General features: G+C 52.2%; 7 protein-coding genes across 7 annotated transcripts; 2 read left to right on the forward strand and 5 right to left on the reverse strand.

Annotated features, from left to right (window-relative positions):
• Positions 1 to 3,286: 3,286 nt before the first annotated feature.
• Positions 3,287 to 3,487, reverse strand: QC761_201235 (uncharacterized protein; the record flags this gene model as incomplete). Its single annotated transcript, XM_062875852.1, has 1 exon — positions 3,287 to 3,487. The coding sequence occupies one exon, from the start codon at positions 3,485 to 3,487 to the stop codon at positions 3,287 to 3,289; it is 201 nt and encodes a 66-aa protein (XP_062734391.1).
• A 1,728-nt stretch (positions 3,488 to 5,215) lies between these two features.
• Positions 5,216 to 6,028, reverse strand: QC761_201240 (uncharacterized protein; the record flags this gene model as incomplete). Its single annotated transcript, XM_062875853.1, has 1 exon — positions 5,216 to 6,028. The coding sequence occupies one exon, from the start codon at positions 6,026 to 6,028 to the stop codon at positions 5,216 to 5,218; it is 813 nt and encodes a 270-aa protein (XP_062734392.1).
• A 3,121-nt stretch (positions 6,029 to 9,149) lies between these two features.
• Positions 9,150 to 10,551, reverse strand: YHC1 (U1 small nuclear ribonucleoprotein C). The gene is made up of 3 exons (XM_062875854.1): positions 10,389 to 10,551; positions 10,232 to 10,339; positions 9,150 to 10,176 (listed from the first exon to the last, which is right to left on the reverse strand). The coding sequence occupies exons 1-3, from the start codon at positions 10,396 to 10,398 to the stop codon at positions 9,638 to 9,640; spliced, it is 657 nt and encodes a 218-aa protein (XP_062734393.1). The 5' UTR covers positions 10,399 to 10,551; the 3' UTR covers positions 9,150 to 9,637.
• Positions 10,552 to 10,672: 121 nt separating this feature from the next.
• On the forward strand, positions 10,673 to 11,658 carry ERV25 (vesicle coat component; the record flags this gene model as incomplete). Its single annotated transcript, XM_062875855.1, has 3 exons — positions 10,673 to 11,223; positions 11,277 to 11,580; positions 11,640 to 11,658. The coding sequence occupies exons 1-3, from the start codon at positions 10,884 to 10,886 to the stop codon at positions 11,656 to 11,658; spliced, it is 663 nt and encodes a 220-aa protein (XP_062734394.1). The 5' UTR covers positions 10,673 to 10,883.
• Positions 11,659 to 12,196: 538 nt separating this feature from the next.
• Positions 12,197 to 13,443, forward strand: emi5 (Succinate dehydrogenase assembly factor 2 mitochondrial; the record flags this gene model as incomplete). The annotated part of the gene is made up of 2 exons (XM_062875856.1): positions 12,197 to 12,422; positions 12,478 to 13,443. 2 exons carry the CDS (start codon positions 12,197 to 12,199, stop codon positions 12,933 to 12,935), a joined length of 684 nt encoding a protein of 227 aa, XP_062734395.1. The 3' UTR covers positions 12,936 to 13,443.
• Positions 13,444 to 13,845: 402 nt separating this feature from the next.
• QC761_201270 (uncharacterized protein) lies at positions 13,846 to 16,267 on the reverse strand (the record flags this gene model as incomplete). Its single annotated transcript, XM_062875857.1, has 3 exons — positions 14,609 to 16,267; positions 14,384 to 14,549; positions 13,846 to 14,317 (listed from the first exon to the last, which is right to left on the reverse strand). Exons 1-3 carry the CDS (start codon positions 15,747 to 15,749, stop codon positions 13,846 to 13,848), a joined length of 1,779 nt encoding a protein of 592 aa, XP_062734396.1. The 5' UTR covers positions 15,750 to 16,267.
• A 352-nt stretch (positions 16,268 to 16,619) lies between these two features.
• SKO1 (Transcription factor) lies at positions 16,620 to 21,532 on the reverse strand. Its single transcript, XM_062875858.1, has 3 exons — positions 19,238 to 21,532; positions 17,920 to 19,156; positions 16,620 to 17,858 (listed from the first exon to the last, which is right to left on the reverse strand). Exons 1-3 carry the CDS (start codon positions 19,320 to 19,322, stop codon positions 17,516 to 17,518), a joined length of 1,665 nt encoding a protein of 554 aa, XP_062734397.1. The 5' UTR covers positions 19,323 to 21,532; the 3' UTR covers positions 16,620 to 17,515.
• Positions 21,533 to 22,259: the final 727 nt, after the last annotated feature.

A 22,259-nucleotide genomic window follows, 5' to 3' on the forward strand; every position in this document is an offset into this window, starting at 1 on the left:
TAGACCGAGTGCCCCTCTTCTGCTTCACACATCTACATCACCACTTTTAGGTCCTAACCAAATTAGCACCTTCGCCTATACTTTATTGCGTCCCATATATACCGATGCCACATGGCCCCCATGCGGATGAGGCTCTTACTAACCCTTACATCGAACCACTATCTGCGGTAGTTCTTATTGTCCACATGGGAGGGTGGCATAAAAGACTATTAAATAAATAACTTTACCCCTTGAATGTTTCCACATGGAGTTCTTCTACTTTTTCCTCACGCATCACTAATATCATCACCTCGTCCATGCTTTCATACATCTCATATATATACCTATATAACATATACCAAGTGCCATGTGCCATGGCCTCCATGTGGGTGGGGCTCTTAATCCCAGCCCACTTGCTATAACAACGACGTCTATAATGATAATAACGACAATAGATACCACAGTTACAATCACCACTTACTACAGAAAGGGCAGCAACGGCAACGGTGGACACAGCAGTTATAATACCTACTTTCGTCTCGACTTAACCGCCTCGCTCTTCGTCTTCTGTTCGTCACCCTGTTTCTCCGCACAAAGGTAGCACAACACTCCATCATTTTCGCACAAACCTGCTTTAAAGCATGAGACGCAGCCGTCCTCTTCTTGCTCGTCCATCATAGATACTAGAGCTCACGGTCTTGCTCTTCTTTTACCCCTTACACCTTGAGACACGGCCGTCTTCGTCTCTCTCACCCATCACTATCTTCCTTGCCCATCTACCACCACCATCACGATCTTGGGTAGGCAGGTTACTCGTCGTAGATATGTTGAGCGCCTTGCTGTTCGTCTTCCTGTTATAGCATCGCCCCATTATTTCATCTTCCCCTCATAATATCTTTTTTTGTAGCAGAGTGACATGGTCCTACTTCCTCGCTCACTACCAAGATCAATACTTTTACCAACCCTTCATTCTGCCCTACATATAGACTATGTACCACCAGAAGATAAGAGTGGGGAGCTTTGCTTTAGGGATAAAGAGGTAAGGGGAGGGGGGTGGGGTTTTAGCTACCTAAAAGTTCTTCTAAATTCAAAGCAATCAGACTTAAAAAGACCGTTTTAGAAAGCTCTTATAGCCTTTTGCTCCACTTTATTCTGACCATATTAAGAAGATAAACTAAGATCCAGAAAGGTCTGGTGAATATCATAGTTTGAAAAGGACGTTAAAATCAATCGTAGATAATAAGAGTTGCAAGGTCCAACATCACATAAGAGGTACCCTGTAGATGTGGTTTGAAATTGTTGCCTCGTGCCATTAGCCTTTCCTGGGTCTAACGTAAAGCTACGGATAACATAGAATGAAAGAACGCTTGGAACTTTCTAAATAAGCCTTCGAGGAAATACCACTACCGGCGACAACTGGACAAGCTAGTAGACACAGGAAAATTATCATGCTCCAGTGTGTCTTTGCTGACCCATGTGTGGGCTTAACAGAAAGGCAGGTTCAGGTAAATACTGATGTGAGAAGTCACCGTGGCATTTCAAATAATGGGTGCAATGATGATGAATTGTCTGGAAGAGCTAGTGCAACGAGAGAGTTACATATGTACGGTGTTTGCCAGTGCCTTGCCAGTGTCCTAACAAATGCTGGGAGCAATCACACTACTGCTATAGTAATTGGAAGCCCTATTAATCGTTTTGAGACGGCTAGTCTCCTAAATGCTAGATTAAGTAGCTTTCTCAAACGCTTAATATTTTATCCGAGCATTCAATGTCGATAATCTAAGCTTAGAATAGACACCAAAAGTTGAGATTAACTTTTAAGAAAACAGAGCAAATCTCACGAAAACGTTATTTTACAACGCCAATATCCAATGTTGATTATTACGACAGTGTTCTTAAAATGCATATACGACTAAAGAGACAGCAAGAATCATAAACTCATCCCCAAACTCACCGTCGCGGAAACTGAATCCATCGCTATACTCACCATTACAAAGTGAAGCCATCACCACATTCGCCGCCGCCAAAAGAGAGGATGGCCATATCTGCCAGGCCTGCCATGTTCATCATGCCTGCCATGTTGCCATGCCTGCTATGCTTGCCTACCTCCCATACCTCCCATACTCACCATATTTACCAGATTTCCCATGCTTCCATACTTGCCATGCTTACCATACCTCCCATATTTGCCATATTCACTATAATTGCCTTGCTCGCCATATTGGCCATACTCTCCATGCTTTCCATACTCTCCATACTCTCCATATTCTCCATACTTTCCATACTCTTCATGATCTTAATGCTCCATGCTCACCATGCTCACCATACTCATCGTGTTCACCATGGCTGCCATGCTTGCCATGTTCATCATATTTGCCATCCTCGCCATGTTCAATTGCACCTCTTCCCACAGCCCTCCTGCCGCCCCCAGCACACTTTTCAGGCCCTTGCCAATCGCAATCAAACCTGCCAGCCATTGGCGGATGGCCTGTAATGGCGGCAGTGTGCGAAAACGGCCCATAAACCCCCGCTCTTCGTCATCGTGAAGCCTGAAAACCTCAACACCAGCCGTTATTGGCAAAGTTTTATGGGATGAGGTTGCACAAAGCGAGACGTCTGATGTATTTAAACCGAAAAACCGTTTTGTGCGATATTTGGCGGCCTTCACTGGGCCGGAGGACTAAAATACAGCCATTTAGGGGCGAGTGACGGCCGGTGCCTGGGGCAGAGAGACCGGATGGAATTGACGGCGACGAGGTCACCCGCGGGGTGCGGTCCAGTGAGGCGGTACGGTTGGGAAATGCAGCGGGCGTGCCCTCTTCCTCTCCCTCTTCCTCTCCCTCTTCCTCTCTCTCTTCCTCTTCCTCACACACACACACTCTCTCTCTCTCCCTCTCCCCACACATCCACACACTCCTTCACACACACACTCCTTCACACACACATTCTTTCACACACGCACCCCCCGGCTTCTCCTCTATCAGGTGTGCCCCATTGCCATCGTTTCCCCCTCCCTGAATGCTCTCCACTGTGCCCCAGTCTCTCTCTCCCTCTCGCTCGCTGGCAATTTCTAGCACGTCATAGTGCACCAGAGCCAAAGAACCACGCCGCTCTCTTCAAAGAGGTATGCCCCCTTCCATCACCATTGTTCCCCTCTCCCCGGCGGGCCCCAGTGTGCCCTGAACGCCGGCTCCAATTCCCCTTCAATTGGCTTCACATCCCCTTCAATTTGCCCTCAAAACCAGCGTAAAATCCCCCTCCAAATGACAGTCAACGGGTGTGTAATTGGACACCAATTCCCTGCAGTTCAACCAACCCACAAGCCTCTCTCCCCCTCGTTGAACGAAGCGGCCGGGGCCCTCGCCGTCATGGGCAGCGAGGGAACAAAGCGTGAGGGGGTTAGACAGGTGGCCAGAGAGAACGGGGGAGGGAATGCCGGCGGTGCGGTGACGATTCCCGGCGGCGACGTCGGCAAGAGCGTGGCTCGCAAGAGCCACCAACAACACATCCGGGGCCGGCACGCCCCTCTCCTCGGCCCGGCGACGGTGCCCTTCCCGCGTGTAAACGCAGGCAGCCAGGTGGCCAACACCATGATTTAGGGGGATGTGTGGGGGTGATCGTGGGCGATGTGTGCTCTTTTTTTGGCGCGTTGATTTGATATGTGGCTGGCCTATAAAGGCTTGCTATCAGAGGTGAACTGGGAACGGTGGAAATAGCGTTGATTTTGGCGTTCATATCGCGTTGAATTTGATATTGTGGAGTTCTTTTGGCATGTTGTTGAGCGTGAGCCCTCCTCCATGTGGGTGAGCCTCCCCTGTGTGGGTGTGCCTTGCCCGTGTGCGTGCCTCCTCCATGTGCGTGTGGCCCCTCCAGTTATATCAACCCCCCATGTGTGTATGCTGCCTTTATGTTTGCGCCCATGCTTTCTTCATGTATGGGCCTTCTCCACGTGTGTATGCCGTCCCCATGTGTGTGCCCATGCCCTCTCCATGTGTGTGTCCGTGCCTTCTTTATGTGTGTGCCATGCCCTCTTCATGTGTGTGAGGCCATGCCCTGACCATGTGTGTGGCCATGCCGTCTCCATGTGTGCATGCTCTCTCCGTGGGCATATTCTGCCTCCATATATATATGCCGCCTCTAGTGTTCACGCCTTCTCCACGTGTATTCCCACGCCTTACGAACGTGTGCGTGCCGCCTCCATATTGGTGCCCATGCCTTATCCATGTGTATGTGCCTTCGCGTGGGTTCCATATGTCACAGTCGATAAGATCACAATCGATAAGATCACAATCACAACTGATAGGGACTAATCAATAAACTCATAATTGATAGTGCCAACTCTAGTAGTAGCATAGAGGGATGCATATTGAGCAAAGGGACAGAGTACATAAATATGCACATAAAGCAAATATAAGGTATGTTCATCAAGTGAAACAAGCTGAATTCAACAGTCATCCAACCCGCTATCTTGTCTTGTGCTATGCTAAAACCCGGGAGGCAGGTTTATTCCATGCCCAATCTCTCAAAGAGAGAGAGATATCTGAAACTGCCCTAAGAATACACAATGAAGGTCTCAAACATTGAGTTGTTAATAGCCCGCTCCAGGACAGCACATCCCAGAGTGCCATTACATTGCCAATTGCTTCACATCCATCCCCTGATGAAGCAAGAAAATAATCCTTCCCCACAAGCTATGCTTGCTATTATTGTGCCAGAGCTAGACCAAAACCTACTCTCACTCCCACCAGGAGAGAAGAGCAGAAACTGGTGCTCCGACGGTTGACAGAAGCGGTAAGGAACGCAAGAGATATTATATCTCGAGGGGGTGGCAGCATCACACAATGAAGTGGTGCTTGGCCTGCCCTCCTCCCAGATCGACACACAGAATCTCGAACCAGTCGCGACCCCGGGTCTGGGAGGGAAGGGCATCAGGTTGTGTGAGAGCTTGAGTGTGTATTTCAACAAACAGCATCAAACAAAGTGAGCGTACAGCTTTTCATTAATCATTAATCATCATGTCCTCAAAAGTGAGGGACGCAAATGTTAACGATAGCGAATAAAGCCTCGTGTTTGTGGTGTGTAGAGGGATCCTGGCTAGGTGTGCCGACCTCAAAAGCGGATAGAAATCAACGCTAAGGTCTTATTAAGGCAACATCCAACAAGCAAGTCCTTTGTCTTCCATCAAAGAGTAAAAAAAAGGGCAGCAAGTCTACCCCTAGACATTGGGCCCAGGCATTTATCGGCGGACGACGATGCCGTTGCGGCGGGAGCTGCGCTCAACGTACTCCTGCTCGTCCTCGGAAGAGGAGCACGAGTCCTCGTAGCCGCAGCGAGAACCGCCGCAGTCGAGACGGACGCGCTCACCCTTGCGGGTGATGCCGTAGCGCTCGCAGGTGCACGAGGAGCAGTCTGAGGATGGGGTGCTGTAGCCGGACGACGACGAGGAGTTGTCGGAGCGGTACGAGAGCGAGGAGCCGACAGAGGAGACGGGAGAGACGGAAGCGCCAAAGTCGGTGATGATGTCCTCGGCGTCGTAGTCGTAGATGCCGGTGGCAGCAAAGTGGCTGGAGAGCTCATCCTCGTCAAAGTCGCCGTCCAAGATGTGGCGGGTAGCGTGGGGAGCTACGGGCTTGGGGGCCTTGATCTGGGACATGGAGAGAGGGCGACCCTTGGGGATGTCGGAACTGACGGAGTGGCGCGAGGAAGACTTGCGGGAAGAGGACTTGCTGGAAGAGGAAGACTTGGAGGAAGACTTGGGGACGTCAAGGATGTTGAGGGCACGGCCGGTGGTGGGCTCAACGGTGGACTCCTCGGAGGGGTTGTGCGAGACGTGGTACCCATCGATCATGTAGTAGTACCAGTATCTTTGGCCGGCTTGAAGTGTGGTGGGCTGGAAGCGGAAGGTACCCTTCCATGTGCCGGACTTGGAGGAAGTCTTGTCCTTGGAGAGCGGGAGTTGGCCGGAGTAGTTGTCCCAGGAGCCGAGGAGATGGACGGTCTTGACACCGGAGGAAACACGGAGGTTGAATGAAAGCTGAATGGCGGACATTTTGAATGTGAGGCTGAAATAAACACGAGATGCTGATAATTAAACCGTCCCGAGAGAAAATAGCTTCGCGCTGTAAGGCGAGGCGAGCAAGTAAACCAGTAGTTGTTTTTAAGGGTATTCGGAGGTGGCGATTAGGAAGTAGCTAGGACCAGCAAAGCTACAATATTTTGATTTTTTTGTGTATTAGTTGAATTAACAGAGCACAGCTCCGTGTAGAGGGGGAGGGTAAAAAAAGGGGGAGGAGGGGAAAAACAAAAACTGGTTTATTGTTTTTGAGGGCTTGCTGAAGAAAAGAAGAAGAAGGACAGGAAAAGAGGGTGAGGCCAGAGCCTTATATCATCTGGCGCGGAGTTGGACGAGAGAGGCACAACCAAGGGAGGATGGGCGGGACAAGAAGCCATCGGCCCAGTTTGAGAGACCACAGCATGGGGCGCATGGCCCCAGCGAGCACTACAGATTGCTGGCCGAGGTGGTGATGGAGGGCCGAAGCCAATGAGAGAGAGGATTGGCGGATAGAGGCAGGGCCATGCCTGCTGCTGTGTTCACAGTCGATATCACCCAGCTCGCAGAGTGCTACTGCACTGTGGGCGGCTAACACCAGCGGGACGTTGTCGGTGGTGATGGGAATCTTTTTTGGGAAACTCACAAGAGAGACAGAGAACATGAGAGACAGGAAATGCCCCGCACTTGTCAATCACCAACGCTAGACAGCTTTAGGAATAGTCCGGCGTCTAAATCCTGGTCGTCATTGACCAATCAGGTGTTACATTTCCAGATCACACACAGCTCATGCGGACGACGGCAGAGTCAGCCAATAATCGACACTGTCGCTACCCGCAAACCTGCGCGGTGCATGATGCGGGCGAGCATCTCATCATCAACTCTCAGGACATTTTGTGAGTGGCTGTCCCTTTCGAGAATCAACCGTTGGAGCGAGAGGCTGGCCTTCCATCGCAGGATTACCTCCGAGTCCTACCCCACGAAGCATTGTCGCTGATGTCAAGGCAAATCACCATCTTGATATTCCCTCTGTATGCATCTCGCTGCAGCCTGCAAGCACGGGGATAATCTATGCAGTAGGTGGCTGTCATCTTGTGGAGAGAGGCGGCCGCGGATTAGGCCGATAATCTGGCTTCTCACAGTTCACATGCCGGGTAAAGTGCTGAGCTGAAGGTGCAGGTCAAGATCGGGCTGGACCATCAAGAAGCATGCTGGAAGCCGTTGATTCTATGGCTCTGGGTTCTCTCGGACAATTCCACCATCGACAACGCCGCCACAACGGCGCATCGCTTCTTGGGGAAAGGCCATTGAAGCCGACTGCCGACTTCTTGGACACCTCTATCCGATGTCTGGCTTGGTGGATCTGCTCGCTTGCGCTTGTCAAGCTGGTCGTCCGGTAAAAGCGCTCATCCTCGCGTGTATTGCGTATAATATTCAGACGAGGAGAGCTAATGCATGCAAGCAATCAGCTTGCCTTCTAGCTCAGCAGTAGCAGCCTAGCATTGGCGGGTATGAGGTATCATGATCACATCTCCACAGGAAGGACGGTGGATTCCTGGACGTAAGAATGTGATATCGAGCTGCAAGAGACGATGTGCCAATGGCTTGCCGTGCACATAATAGCCGCCTCAGCTCTGCATGGGTTGGTCCGTACACCCATCCCGATTCACTCATTACTTCACCTACCTTTAACTTATTTGGAAATGGGGTTATAGACACCAGAAGCTCGGAAAAGGCTAGGATTACACACACGGAAAGCTCAGACTGTGTCTTTAACCGTAGCCTTTTCTGTGTATAGTCTGAGCTATGATATTCTATTCCTGGCTTTGTCTGCGTATGATCTGAGCATTCTAAAGACCAGTTTGGGTCATAGCAAGCTCAGGTTGAAAGAAAAAAGCTTGGATTACTTATAGAATAAAAGACTTATTTACCTTGGATAAAAAATAGCTGTAATTTCGGGCTGCAGGTGGTTTTATTCTCATTATTGAAAGGCATCTACATTTGCTGAAGTATCGTCAAGGTAAATCTCTTGAGCCGAGGGCCTTACCTAGACTACTGAGAGTGAAGCTATCGCCATGAGTTTATAATATGAGCTGTATGAGGCTATAATCTGAGCAATATCGTTTAAACAATAGTATAGAGTCCAAGCTACCTCTATCGACATCTGGTAATTGATATATCTACAGTCAAAGCTACATGCCTTTATGTCAGCATTCTAGTAGAGGAATTCCGATCCACCTTACCTACCTGCTTCTCCAGGTATATCAACACACACTAAACAGATCCCAGCTATAAACGGCAACTTCACTATACACACTCTTCAACGCTTAGTCACCCATGCTCGTTGCGCGTCTTGTTCCAAGATGTATAGTCATCCCCAGGCTTCCTAAAATGTATTACTTAACAGAAGATTTTGCTGGCTACCTTCGAAGAAGCAAGCTATGTGCGGTGATGGGTCATGCAGTTGAACCATGACGGCTCGCAACACTGCTCACCACTACATGATTTTTCTACATAATGACCCACCGCATCTCCCTCTACCACAATAGTCTCACTCCCCACATAACTCCCCACCCACATAGCTACTCCCCCATGTCTCACCACACCCACCCGCATATCTCCTAGCTCTGACATCCACCACGTGTGGCAGCATCATATCTACAATAATACCCGGTAAAAATGTATAAGAGCTACAGCTATAATGTCTGAAAACAACATTTACAGTCCTAGATTAACTTCAAAATGAAAAATGCAAAGCACAGATCAGGTCTAGATATATGACACACAAAGTTTGGATCAAGTTCAAAGGAGCATGCTAAAACTTAGGCAAGTCTAGAAATAAGATATACCAAATCTACCTAGATAAACTCCAACATATGATACCAGGCTCAGGCTAAGTCAAAAGTAAGATATATAAAGCTTGGATTAAGCGAGAAAACAAGAGATTTGAAACTTGGAACCAGTCTAGTAATAAGACATACACAGCTTAGATAAGGCTTCGATCAAGTCCAAAGATAAGAAGTACCAAGCTTAGATTGAGTCCATAAATCAGACACCCAACGCTCAGATTTAGCTCATATTAAGTCCACTATAAGCTTAGATCAAATGGTCGAGCAAAAAACGCCTGAGGATGACTACATATTCTTAAGTGCGGGTTGCATTAGTCTCCGCTTTGGGTCTTCTCTCTTCACTGCCTCTGCTTCCTATCTTCCCTACTTCAACATCTCTCTCCCTTGAGACCTCTGGGTATCTTTTCAACGCTTCTCTCCATCTCTCCAAACCTCTCTGCTTTAGCACCCCTTTACTCATCTTCTCAGGTCACTACTCTGCGGTCCACTGTAGCCTTCGTTATCCACAGCAATGCCTTCTTTTAATGCCGTTGCCTGGATGCTTAAACGTATAAACTCGATATCTTGACGGTGTAATCCATTGCTATTCATATCGTGCGCTTCCTTGGTATCTTCTCTTCAAGCCACTTGCTTATAACTGATCGTTTCCGCTGATGTTACACGCATGCTCGCAAGTTAGGGAAACTTATGAGTGCCTTTCGCTGATCCATATCTCATTTTACCGCTCTCTGTGACACTACCTACATTTCATTTCCACACTCTACTGTCTGCCACCACCCGGGAACCCACCCGCTCCTGGAGGAGGGAAAGGCGGGAACTGCCCTCCCGGCGGTGGGAATGGCATACCACCCGGTGGAGGAAAAGCCCCTGGAGGGGGCACCGCTCCGTTTGGTGGTGGGAAAGGTGGCATGACGCCACCAGGAGGAGGCGGGAAAGCAGCACCAGCTCCTCCAGGTGGGAAAGGTGGAAGCGGGAAAGGAGGTGCCCCGCCGGCAGGGGAAGCTGAATTTGGCGCACCTGGGAAGGGGAATGGCGGCGGAAATGGAGGGGCGTTGGCACCACCTGGGGCGCCAGGGAACGGAGGTGGGAACGGAGGAGCGCCTGGTGCACCGGGGAAGGCACCGGGGAAGCCTGGAGGTGGCATGCCTGGGAAGCCTGCGCCGGGGGGTGGGAAGGGGTTGGAGGCGAATCCGCCGGGTTGATTTTGTGGCAGCATGGGGTTGGCGTGGGCTTGGCCTTCGGCGGCGTAGGAGTTGGTGATGGAGTCGATGACGGACTGGGCCTTTTCGTGACCGATTTCTGCGAGGAGCGGTTAGCCAAGAACGGCGGCAGCGCAGGCAACAGAGAGACTTACGTTGGTAGTAATCGACAACGTTGCGGAGATGGTTGCGACCGCTGTTGTGGGCCTTGCGCACGCTCATGGAGTCGTGCGTGAGGTAGACATCGCAATAATCGCAAAAGACTGGAGAGTGTGTTAGCAGCGTCTCGATGTTTGCCCACGGTAAACGTACATTTTGGCATTTTGCCGGTGTTGTGGCTATGCCCCGATGATTTCGGATGTAGTTTTGATCAAAAAAAGGAGAGGTTGATCGGAAAGCTGCTTTGCGCTCGTGGTTGTGGGTGGAAATCGATGGTGGTGTAGTGGTTGAGGTCGCGGTGCAGTGGATGTTCAAGGAAACAGTTCCAGTTTCGCGAGGCTGAGAAATCTGGACGCGGACTGTGAGCAGGGGTTGGGCGCAAGCCTGAGTGGAAGCCAAGCAAGGCTGATCCACAAAAGCTTTTTCTCTGGGGACTGGGCTTCTGATTGGCTGCATGGCCACGGTACCCTTGCTCTGGGCTCCAAGGGGGAAGGCGACAGATTGCCATTTTATCGAAGCTCCGGTGGAACGTGCAGCGCCCCCCGTCATGCCAGCTGTATTGACTTGAACTCACCACCGACGACGCCAACATCTTCATCTCCCTCCTTGCCGACATCAGCTCACTCGATATACTCAGACACACAGACAATGGTTCACGTACGGTCGGTGCTGCAGAATGTCTGCAGCGCGCTGCTCCTGCTGGCAGTGGGCACCGAGGCCCTGAAGTTCGACATCCAGGCGGGCAGCGGACACGACAGTCTTTCGAGGAGATGCATTCGGAACTTTGTCGCCAAGGACATGTTGGTGGTGGTTACGGCTATTGTGGATGGATACAAGGGCGATGGCATGCAACTGAACATGCACATTATGGACGCGGCAGGGAACGAGTACGGCAAGCCCAAGGACATTGCTGGCGAGCAACGCACCGTCTTCACCTCCCACGCCGACGCTGCTTTCGACGTGTGCTTTGAGAACATCCTCACAGGGAGTGCGTCAACCAACCTCTGATCCTCAGGGACCCCGCTAACTCTTGACCAACAGACAAATACGTCCAGAACCCCAACCGTCACGTCGAGCTCGACATTGACATTGGCGCCGACGCCAAGGACTGGGCTGCCGTCCAGGCCAGCGAGAAGCTGAAGCCCGTAGAAACCGAGCTGCGCAGAATCGAGGAGATGGTGGGCGAGATTGTCAGCGAGATGGACTACCTCCGCCACCGCGAGCAGAAGCTTAGAGACACCAACGAGAGCACCAACAACCGTGTGAAGTGGTTTGGTTTCCTCACAACATTCTTGCTGGTTGGGTTGTGGGCCTGGCAAATCATGTACCTGCGGGCGTACTTCAGGTGTGTCTCCCCTGAATTTTGCTTAATTTGGAAGCAATCGCTAACACTATGGTGTGCAGGTCGAAGCATCTTATTTAATGAACTACCGGGGATTGGGGCCGGGCTGCTGGACTCGTTGGCTTTTTACATGGAGAAACTAAGGAGTTTAAACTACTACTACTTATTATTGAACAAGGCGGCGCGGGCGAGCACGGAATTATGACATATCGTACCTAGTGTATATGGATCTCAAGGCGGGATATTTTTTTTTGGTGTGGGGGGCGGGGTGGGAGGGGGGGGGCAGGGGAAATTGATGCATTGAATGTACAGTATCAATGTGTGTGTATGATTGATGTCTTTTCTGATCCCAAACAAAAGTGTTGTAGAAAGCCTAAAATAAATACAAACAAGGTAAACATAGACCGGCAAGACCCGGCAGACGGGACGGAGCTTGATGACATAGCAGCTTTCGGCCTCGGCAGTCGATCACCCGCCAAGCTAACTTTTGGTCGGTCCGGGTCCGGTCTACAACGGTCTTTTTTGCCGTCGTCATTGTTGCCTCTTTGACTTTTGATATTTCAGCAAAAATCAACCTCTCGTCGACATTCAATTATCAACAGCAACCCCCCACATCACGATGGCCTCCCTCCGTCCAGCAACCCGCGCCCTCCGCGCCGCCATCCGTCCCACCACTTCAGTCCTCAGAACCGCCCGCCCCTTCAGCTCGTCCAAGTCCTCCCCCGACCCGGGCTCCCTCCCAAACCACGAACTCGACGTCGGCGAGCTTCAGGGCGCAAAGTTCAAGATTGAGCCTTTGCGTAGAGTAGGCGAAGAGCCAGACGTCATGCGCGCCCGTCTTCTCTGTTCGTCATCCCCCCATCCCCTCCTCCCCCTTCACCTTTCTCTAACAATCACCAGACCAATCCCGCAAACGCGGCACCCTCGAATCCGACCTCCTCCTCTCCACCTTCGCCGCCTCCCACCTCCCCAAGATGACCCCCGCCCAACTCTCCGAATACGACCGCTTCCTCGACGAAAACGACTGGGACATTTACTACTGGGCCACCCAGCCCAACGTCTCCCTTCCCTCCGGCCAAACACCCCCCTTGGAGGACAGAGCAGTGCACGAGTCCCCCCGACCCGGGGAGTGGGCGCAGACGGTGGGGACGTTCAAGCCCGCGTACCGGCCTGTGCCCAAGAGGTGGGAGGGGAGTGAGATTCTGGCTTTGTTGAGGGAGCATGTCCGGGTTAGGAGGGGTGATCAATCGGAGCAGGTGAAGGAGGAGCTGGGGCATCATGGGGAGGAGGGGCACAGACATAAGGAGGTGGAGAGGAAGGGGATGGGATTTATGCCTAGTTTGGATGAGTCAAGGTGAAAGGGGTGGTGGAATTTGGGGAGAGGGGGGAGGGGGTTCCTGTTTGGGTGTCAAAACAAACCGAAATAAAGAAGGAGGATCAAATGTAACAGTATGGGTTGTAAGATCACGTCTGGATATGCAGGAATGGGTACCACCCCCGAAAACGGCAGTGGTATAATTGGTTGGTTGCGTTTGAGCTCTAAGATATGGTCTACACATACCCCCAACCTTCTCTACGAAAAAGAACGTACGTTGAAAATGGAGGACATGGTATACCATCAAGGTGGGAAGACGTCAGTCAGTCAGCTAGCAGCGCAAAAGGGGCACCAAGAACTGCAGCAGGCTCCTCAGAGAACCAGCCCCGACCCGACAGTTCATCCCAATTGACTGACGTTGCCATGGATAATTCCAGGGGCATTTGACATATCCAGCTCAGTTTTATCGACATATCCAGACGGTAGATAGGCTGGTTGGGTTCACCAAACAGTATATATACCTCACATAACGCAGACACGTTCAAAACCAGCTCAACTCTTTCCTCTCTCTCTCTTCTTAAATTTAAACATCACCCCCACAAAACACCACAACCACTTTCCCCATATGCAAAGGTAAATTGACATGCTTATTTCCCTTCCCCACCACCCCTTTCCCCGAGGCACGCAATGCAAAAAAGGGTCAAGTAACACCAACCAACCACCACCCAGTTTAAAAACAACAAAAAAAGCAGCGGGATATCTCTCAGAGAACAGTAAAACAGACCCCCCCTTAGTTTGGGCCCCCACCAGAACGCCCAAGTACCCCCTTCCTTCTCCCCTCAAAACAAAAAAAAAACAGTTTTAAATAAAAGAACAAGTCATTGTCGTTCTTCCCCCCCCCCCTCCTCCTCCTCCTCCTCCTCCCGTTTGACTCGGACATCCTCAAAAGGAACCTACCCCCCCTCAGGCAATATCCTCCCCAAACTCCTCAGCACCTCCCAAACCCCCACCCCCCGTGTCCCCACCCTTTCCTTCTCCCTCTCCTCCCGTTCCTTCAACCTCTCCGCCCCCAACCTCAAAACCTGATCTGCCTCCCGCCCCGCAGTCTCAACTCTCATGTCAAACTTGTGAACCCTGTCCGCCAGCACATCAACCTCAAACTCGAGCTCCTGATGCACATTCTGCAGCCTTGACCTGACCTGCCTCTTCCAGCTGCCAAAACTCGTCTCCGGACTGGTCAGGAAAGTCAACATTTTTGTTTCTTCCTCCGACAACAAATTGGGGTCCGGCAACGGGGCTTTTCTCGGGTCGGGTTGCGGGGGAGCGTCAGGGTTGTCTGGTTGGGGGGCTGAGAGGGGGTATATCGGGTCGAGTGTGGGTAATGGTTTCGCGATGGCCTGCCAAGCTTTTTTGACTTCTTTTAATCTACATCACTACAGTTAGTCGTCTCTTAGGGATAACGGAAATGAGGGGGTGGGGGGGGAAACAAACCTTTTTATCCTCTCCTCCATCTCCTCAATCTTCCTGTCATAATCCTCATTCCTCGGGTTCGGCTTCAACACCACCGGCGGCTTCGGCGCTTCTTCCCGTGAGAACCAATCCGAAAACTCCGACACTGAGGAAAAGTCCTTCAAGATCTGGTCTTGTATCGCCCTCGCTATAATTCCACATTAGCATCCCCAATTCCATACATATCTCCAAAGAAAGAAAACTCACCTCCCAAAACAGCACTATTCCCCTTCCCCCCCCTAGGCTTCTCACTAAGCGCCCTCTCCCCGCACCAAATCAACAACTGCTTCATCCTCCTCGGCTCGCTCAACCCCTCGGCCGAAATATACTTGTAGAAATCCTTCGGATCAACCTCCCGATGTGGTAACGCGCTCTGCCCATTATCAATCAACGAGCTCGCTCTCCTCCCTCTCATGCCCAGTGAACTCCTCCTCCCTCCAGACGCCCCCCCTTTTTTTCGAAACTCTTTATTCCTGTTTTGAATAGGCGTGTCGCTGAAAGGTAGGGAGATCATCTGTGAAGCGGCGCCAGAGGGGTGTTCTGCTTGGGGTGTGCCGTTGGTTATAGGGTGGTCATGATCACGGTGGTGGTTGCGTCGCTGGTCCTGTGCTTCATCCTCTTCCTCCTCCTCCGGAATCCCCTCTATTAACTGCCTCCGCTGCGCTTCCTCTCTTGCTTTTTTGTCGGCATTCGACTCCCTCCCTTTCCTCCTCGTCTTCGCCTTGGGCATAACCGGCTCCTCATCTTGTACCGGTTGGGGCGCCGCCTGAGCAGCTGCACTAGACCTCCTTTTCGACGTCCTCCTCGGTAAAACCTGCTGCTGCGGCTGTACTGGTAACGGCGGTGGAGGCGCAGACTGTTGCGCCGGAGAGGAAGCGCGCTTTTTCGAACTATTCTTTGGTGGTCTTCCAACCTTCTTCGCGGTAGACATTTTCGGCAATGGCAATTCCGGCTCCGGCTCTGGCTCAGGTGGTGGTGGTGGTGGTGGTGGTGGTACTGCTGGCGTAGTCTTCACCATCTTGGACCCGCGCGTAAACAAAAAGTCGCCATCCTGCTCGTCGTACACTGCCGGGGCTGCTGCTGCGGAGGAACCCTTGGAGTCAGCGTCATTCTTTCTCTTTTTCCTCCCCGTCGCCGGCGCGGGCGCGTGTTGTTGTTGTTGTGAAAATGCCGCCGACTCGTTGATAACCGCGGCAGCCGCAGCAGTCCTCTTCCTCCTCTTGAACTCCGGCTCTTCTGGTTCTGGCGACGACGTACCCGCGAGGCGTTTGCTCTTCCGACGCTCAGGCTGGTGGTGGCTCATGCTCAAGACTTGTAGCGGCTGGCGGGTCCGTACGAGAGTAGTCATGGATGTCGGTGATGGCGGGGCGGGCGGCGCATCAAGGGCGGCTTGCTTCTTGTTCTGAACGGAAGAGGGGAACTTTGTGAAGTCGTCGATTTTTTTTCTTTCTCCTCCCCTTGCGGTTTCGGTCGGTCGGTGATGTTTTTGCGACGTGGGGCAAAATTAGAATCCCGACAAGGCAAAAAAGTGTTGGTTTGAGCGCGTCGTCGTCGTCGGCGGCAGGACCAATTCGACTCTTGTTCAATTGATAGTTTGCGAGATTTGGGGCGGGCGGGCAGAAAGCCAAGCGGGCGGTCAGACAAGAACGCGTCGAAGGTACGTCGCTGAGCGGGCGGCCGAACCCGATCACCCCCCAAGCTGTGTGTTTCGCGTTTTATCCACCAGGCGTGGCTCCAGCTTTCGAGCTCCGGTTGCCGTCTTCGTCGTCGTCGTCGTCGGGAGGAGGCAACGATATCGTGCAAATAGTACACTACAGAATAGTGATGCTGTATCGGGAGTCGCGTACCGGTCGTCAACGTCCCAAGTGGGTTGCTTTTGCTGTCAATCGCGACGGGAAGCTGCGCCCGCCGGTTTGTTTACCCGCAGTCCACACTCAGAATTGCGGCTGCTGGAGTGCACGGACCATCCCCTTTGCTACGACATCAACTCCATGCCCCCACCGCCAACGAGGCCACAATTTATTGCCGTCAAAACTGATCGTGTGAGCTACATCAGCGGCTGGTAAGTGATGGCATTGTCAAGAATTTACCTTTGGGGTACAAATACGTGTTTTTGGTAGCCCTAAGTGTTTTTCCACCCGCTTCAAAACTTCCACCGGTTTTGTCAAACGCTCTCAGATGGACGATTCGAGTTACAAGATTCTCACAATGCATACGGAGTAATCCAGAAACCACCTTGGACACACGAATGCCATCGTCTTCGAACAGAGTAAGTATCATCTTGAAGGTTTATTGCTCCCTTGGCTATGCTAATCGATATCCTCATTGCTATCGCATGGCTCATTTGACATCCGTTCCCTGGCATGAGCGATAACTAACTATCTTGATATAAGAAGCTAGATGCAATCAACCTGCCACTCCCCCTCTAAAGGATGGAGTGGGCAGCCAGCGAGAGAAGAGATGAACAAAAACAAATACCCCATACATACCAGTACACCAGTTCATCGTCAACCATCCGCCCATCTGCCCAGCTTTAGGCCGAGGCATCCAAAAATTTCCTTGTCCTTGTTCGCAAACTGGCAAAGACCACGAGAAAAGGACAACAGGCCACCGGCATGTCCATGCCGTGGTGCCCATCGCCTTCAACCCACGCCGCGCAGGCCTTTTATCCCGCCAACGCCCTCATAATCCCACCCACCGAGAAAGCGAAGAAACTAAAGTATCGATAAACAGCAAATAACCCCAAAGGAAAAACGCCAAAACGCCCTTTTGATGTATACCCATGTTGTTGCTGATTACATACAGGGCAAGGGACCGAGGTGCCTGTCACCCGGTCCCTCACCATACCGGCTGTGCGTGCTGCCCCCATTTCAGGAGACAAGCCCCGCGGCCTATTCACTATACACCCACGTTTGCCTCCAAAATTGACAAGTCCTCGACAAAGTCATCACCGCCGGCCGGGGAAAGATATGCTGTATCAGGCGGGCCATGAGGAGGAGAAAATCCAAGACCATATGTTGCTGTGAACACTTGGACTGGTGACGATGCCGAAGCTGTCGCTATGACCGGGGCTGGCAACAATGCCGCTTCCGGATTCGCAGCGTTTCGATCGTTCTATGAGAAACGGCGACCACCGGTATGGGCAGCCATCACCGGTTGGCTGGGCGGCATCCCACCAGCCATTTGGTAAGCGGCCATCTGGGGATTGTATTCCAGTGGTGGTGGTGGGATGTAGCCTGCGTGGATGCCTTGTTGTTGCTGTTGTTGTTGATGCTGCGACTGTGTTACTGGGCAGTCTTTGTGTGCAAGCAACAACGTCTTCAGGTTAACAACTTCTTCGCGAAGGACGCTAATCTGATGGGTGAGGTTCTCGTTTTCTTGACTGAACTCCTCAACCTTGCTTTGAAGATTAGCCAGCCACTGCTTCTTACGCTGACGACACTTGAGTGCAGCAACCCTGTGTTACACTGTTAATGTTACTGTAACAGACAAAACCAAGACCAAAGCCAAGCACATACCTGTTGCGCTCAAGGAAATTCTTCCTCTTCTCCTCGTCTGTCATCTTGGTCTTGGTGCCGTCTTTGTTGATATGATGATCCTCATCATCAGAGTGATCGTCATAGTCTGGCTGCTGCGAGGGTGGAGGACCACCGTTTGTCTTGGCTTTTTTATTGGCCGGCCCTTTGGCAGCAGGGCCATCATCGGCCTTTCTGCGAGTGCCAGCAGCACTGGTCGACCCTCTCTTCCCCTTGGCACGGGTCACGGGACGCGCCTGTTCGCTCTCATCAGACATGGCGCTGCCAGTCTCACTAACACCACGCGCTGAGCTTCCTCCAATCGACGAGTTGCCATTCATCTGGGGAGAAGTGTTGATAGGTTGGACAGCGGGAGCAGGTTGATGATTGGAATGCACATGAACCTGGGCAGGCGGAACTGCCGTGTACTGAGACGGGGGTGGAGGCTGTGTCCCGTTACGTGCCTGGGCCAACATGTACAACCCGTTCGCCGCGTCGTTGTCGTGTGTATCATAGGAATTTGTGGGAGGCTTCACTTCAGCCTTCAAACTCGACCCATTGCTCATTTCTTGGGGCGCAGAGGTGACGGCAGGAGGAGGTGGTTGTTGGACCTGGATGGGCTCGCGCTTGGCCTGAACACTCAGAGCAGTGCGGTGGAAGTCAAGCGTACTAGGCGTTTGCACGCCGGCAGTAATGCCAGCAAAGAGAGCCGTGTTGGGACTTGGGGCCGGGAACATAGACCCGCTGCCCCCGGGAGTGAGACCGGTCCTCAGAGAAGACTCGTTGGGTGTTGGGAAGCCGCCTCGGATGTGATGAGTATCACTGAAATAGTCATTTGTCGGCCCCGACAACATGGCCGGACTGAGAGGGCCCGTCCTGAGGGAACCTGGCCAGCCGAAGGGAGTAGCACCCGTGCCGGGAAGGAGTGACGACGGCGAGGTGAGAGCCGCGACAGATGGAAGCTTAGTCCCCCCGGGGGTCTCGGGGGCGCCGCCGCCAAATGACTGCTCAAAGGGGTTCGGCTCGAGGCTCAACAAAGCCGCGCCGACGCCGGGGGGGTTCGAAAAGTAGTCGGGCGAGTTGTTGCCGGCTTGCTGTTGATTGTTCTGCTGCTGATTGGGACGGGGCGGAGGCGCGAGCGGCTTGGTGGCTTCCGCATTGGATGATGACGATGGTTCGGTGGTGGTGGTGGCGGTGGCAGGCTTCAAGGGGCCGTCATTTTTGGCGTCGGATTGCGTGTCTGTTTTTTTCAAAAAAAAAAAAAAAGTGTCGGCAACGACATTCGTTCATCAAGACAACGCAGCAGAAAGATGCCACTTACCTTGTCGCGGTGGGGATGCTTTCTTGCTGGACTGTTTGGGCGACTTGGACTCACCTCGGCCAGCGGCTCCAGTGGACAACCCCATGATGTCAATCAAAATCTTGCGGCGCCTTGCTGCTGCAGCTGTGCTTGCCTTCGCGGAAAGAGACTGAGCAAAGGGGAAAAGCGACGACTATGAGGTCACTTGGTCTTCAAACCCATAAAAAAGGGCTGCGACGCTACTCTGCAGCGCTCCAGGACACTGTCGGCTTCGAGAATAGTTACGTAGTGTGTCGCGACGTGGTGCTTTGCGTACGGGTGTGGATGTGTGTGTGGAAAGAGAAATGGGACAAGACCGGGAATGGGGAGCGACGTCAGGTATGACGTTGGGGGAGGAAGATGGCGCAAGGTGAAATAAAAAATAATGGGGTCGCTAATGTGTGGTCCGGGGGCAGCACCCACTGGGTCCGTGTCCATGAAAGGAAGAAACTCTGTCCGGGCGGGACCGCTCTCTTGTCAGTTCAGCCACCAACTGCCTTCGGCACTGCAACTGTCTTGCTTCTCCAGGCCAGATATCTTCGAGGTGACAGGTTGCTTCGCTTTCTTTTTGCTTTTGAAAATACCAAGGCAGTGAGATAATCGATAATAAAATAGCCTGACCAAAGAGACGAGACTGGGCAGTCCTCGGAATCCATTACAAAGCAGGTTCTCGCACGTCAACTTCCAGACTGCCCCCTTTTTCTGCCCCCCACACACACCTTGCGTGCTTTGCATGCCCTTCAAAAAATATACCGAACCGCACTTTGAGGGAAAGCTAGCTACCGTGCTACCTACTTTTGCCTCTCCCGGTCTTTGGAGCGACTCGCTGACCGTACCGAGGCGAGGAACATTAGCCATCATCCCCACGGCCCGCATGTCTTGCAGTTATGATCCAGCCATGCGTGAACATCAGCGGTGAGGCGGCCGGTGCCTTTTTGATTTTTTTTCTCATCACGAATTACTCTTGATACCACTAACACTCTATACCAGGTAACAAAAAACCGAGCAACACCTCGTGCTGATAACCATCATACGGCTTGGAGCTGGCGTTGCAAGTCCTGGCCACAGAAAAGGACGTGGTGGAGCGGTGGGGCTTCTGCACTGTGCTCGCACGGTTCGACCGTGTCTTTGACTTCGCGTGAGGATTTCCACCCTTGGCACTGCACCTCCGGCGGAAGAGGAAAGGAAAGCAAGCAACGGGTGCCCGTTCCAGCGAGCGGTCTTCAAATTGCCATTCTGCTCAGACCTTTGTTTTGACAATGTCCGTTTTTGCCATGTTTCCCATATCTCCGGGATGGATATCTCTTTTCGATGATCTTGTCAAACCTCGGATTCTTTTACGCCTACTCATTCTTGTCAGTCGGTCTTGTCGTGTCAAACACAACAGAACTCGACAGGCCCGAGATGCTGGTCCAATGAACTGTCTCTTCGATCGATCCTTCTCCTTCAGGCCTTGCAGTGTCGATCAAAGGTCTAGATGCTTTGGCCGGCAGCCGGGGAAGATGCCCGGCACGACCAGCTTTCACCAGATATCCAATATTCGGCCATGTCTGCCGAGCGCTTCCAGCGTTCGAGACCCGGCTGTGCGGACATAACCATGTCATTTCTGACCGAAAAGACGGCCGGAGATGGTGTGCTGTTAACAGAACGGAAGCAACAGCAACCAGCAAATCAATACAATCCTTCGCCAACGGTGAGGTGACAGAGAATCCAAAGAATGACATGGATGGAACCATCTCAAGAGGTCGGAAACAAATTGAGGGAGATGGGGCATTTGTGGCGAATTGGTTGTTTCTGTCGAATCACCTGCCAGCACTTGCTTTCTCCCCTCATCAGGCAAGGTCCCCGCCCTTTGGTTTGGTGCCGGGCTGCAAATGGAGGAACATTGCGTCAGGCGCTATGGACCGGTGCAATCTGGCGGGATTGAAGATTCCCCCAGTGTTCTTTTTCCCCACTGCTCAACCAGCATGCTGCCAGCATTCCCTGGCCGCCGAGTTTTGCGTTTCTCTCTCGCTTTTCTGAATCTCTTCTTCCTCAAGGAGAAGCTGCAAGAGAGGGTTCATCGAGATCTCGGAAGACGATCGACATCCCCTCCAGGTGCCAGACGGGATCGGTTGGCTGTCGCTCTTTTGCGTTGTCGGACCACAAAGGAAACGGACAGGGATGCCAGTGGGTGTCCGACCGTTTCTCCCAGCGATGACGTAACTTTGAGGTTGGAATGTTGTCTCAAGCCATGTTACTCGGCCATTGCCCGCACTGTGGGATCAAGTCTCTCCGTCTCCTACCATTTTGCCGTTTCCATCTGCTCTTTTGAGTCGTGTGCTCACACTTGAATTCCTTCCGTCTCCCTCAGCGACTGCCGCACCCGAACTCTTTCCATTGTTCTTCACCCAGTGATGACTTTTTTCGTGCTGGAATGTGTAGGAAAAGAGACGCGTGCTGACATCACCATGCCACAGCAAAGCTGACCCCTATGACGCACTTGACAGCCGGCTGCACAATGGAAAACACAAGGCGCCACCTGGCTCGCGCAGTCAAGAGGCATGGGCGGGTTCCACTGGTCAACCACACAACCAGGTTTGCAGAAGACGCGCCAATGGCTGAAGAGAACATTTCAGCGAAAATTCGAGAACGGGGCCTTGCACTTGCAGCCAGAAGCAAGCACCATTACACAGCAGGACCAAGCTCTGCAACCATCCTCTTTTCGCTTAACCACCTTCCGAACAACCTTTCCCACGCTCAACACGTTCCAGCTAGATTCCCACCAGAGAGGAGGGCCACAGGGCCCTGAAAAAAGCTGTGGACAGCCCTGGGATTCCCCCGGACGGCTGATGATATCGCTAACCTTTTTCAGGCCATCACGGCAACAAACCATTGGCGGTTGACATAGTGCCTGTGGGGGAAGGCAGCATTGGAGACAACGGCCGGCTCCCCGAGGTGCAGTAGCGCACGCACTGTGCGCGTCCCTTGGTCCTTATTTCCCGCTGCCAATGACCTTTTTGAT

This window comes from Podospora bellae-mahoneyi, chromosome 2, assembly GCF_035222275.1.
Source record: "Podospora bellae-mahoneyi strain CBS 112042 chromosome 2, whole genome shotgun sequence".
In the NCBI taxonomy this organism is placed as follows: Eukaryota; Fungi; Ascomycota; class Sordariomycetes; order Sordariales; family Podosporaceae; genus Podospora; species Podospora bellae-mahoneyi.

Coding starts and splice junctions, on each gene's coding strand:
- YHC1 (XM_062875854.1), bottom strand. Junction 10,177..10,231: donor CGTTGTCGATTACTACCAAC/GTAAGTCTCTCT, acceptor CGCTCCTCGCAG/AAATCGGTCACGAAAAGGCC.
- SKO1 (XM_062875858.1), bottom strand. CDS start 19,322: ATGGGGTTGTCCACTGGAGCCGCTGGCCGAGGTGAGTCCAAGTCGCCC. Junction 19,157..19,237: donor AGCATCCCCACCGCGACAAG/GTAAGTGGCATC, acceptor TGAAAAAAACAG/ACACGCAATCCGACGCCAAA. Junction 17,859..17,919: donor AATTTCCTTGAGCGCAACAG/GTATGTGCTTGG, acceptor AGTGTAACACAG/GGTTGCTGCACTCAAGTGTC.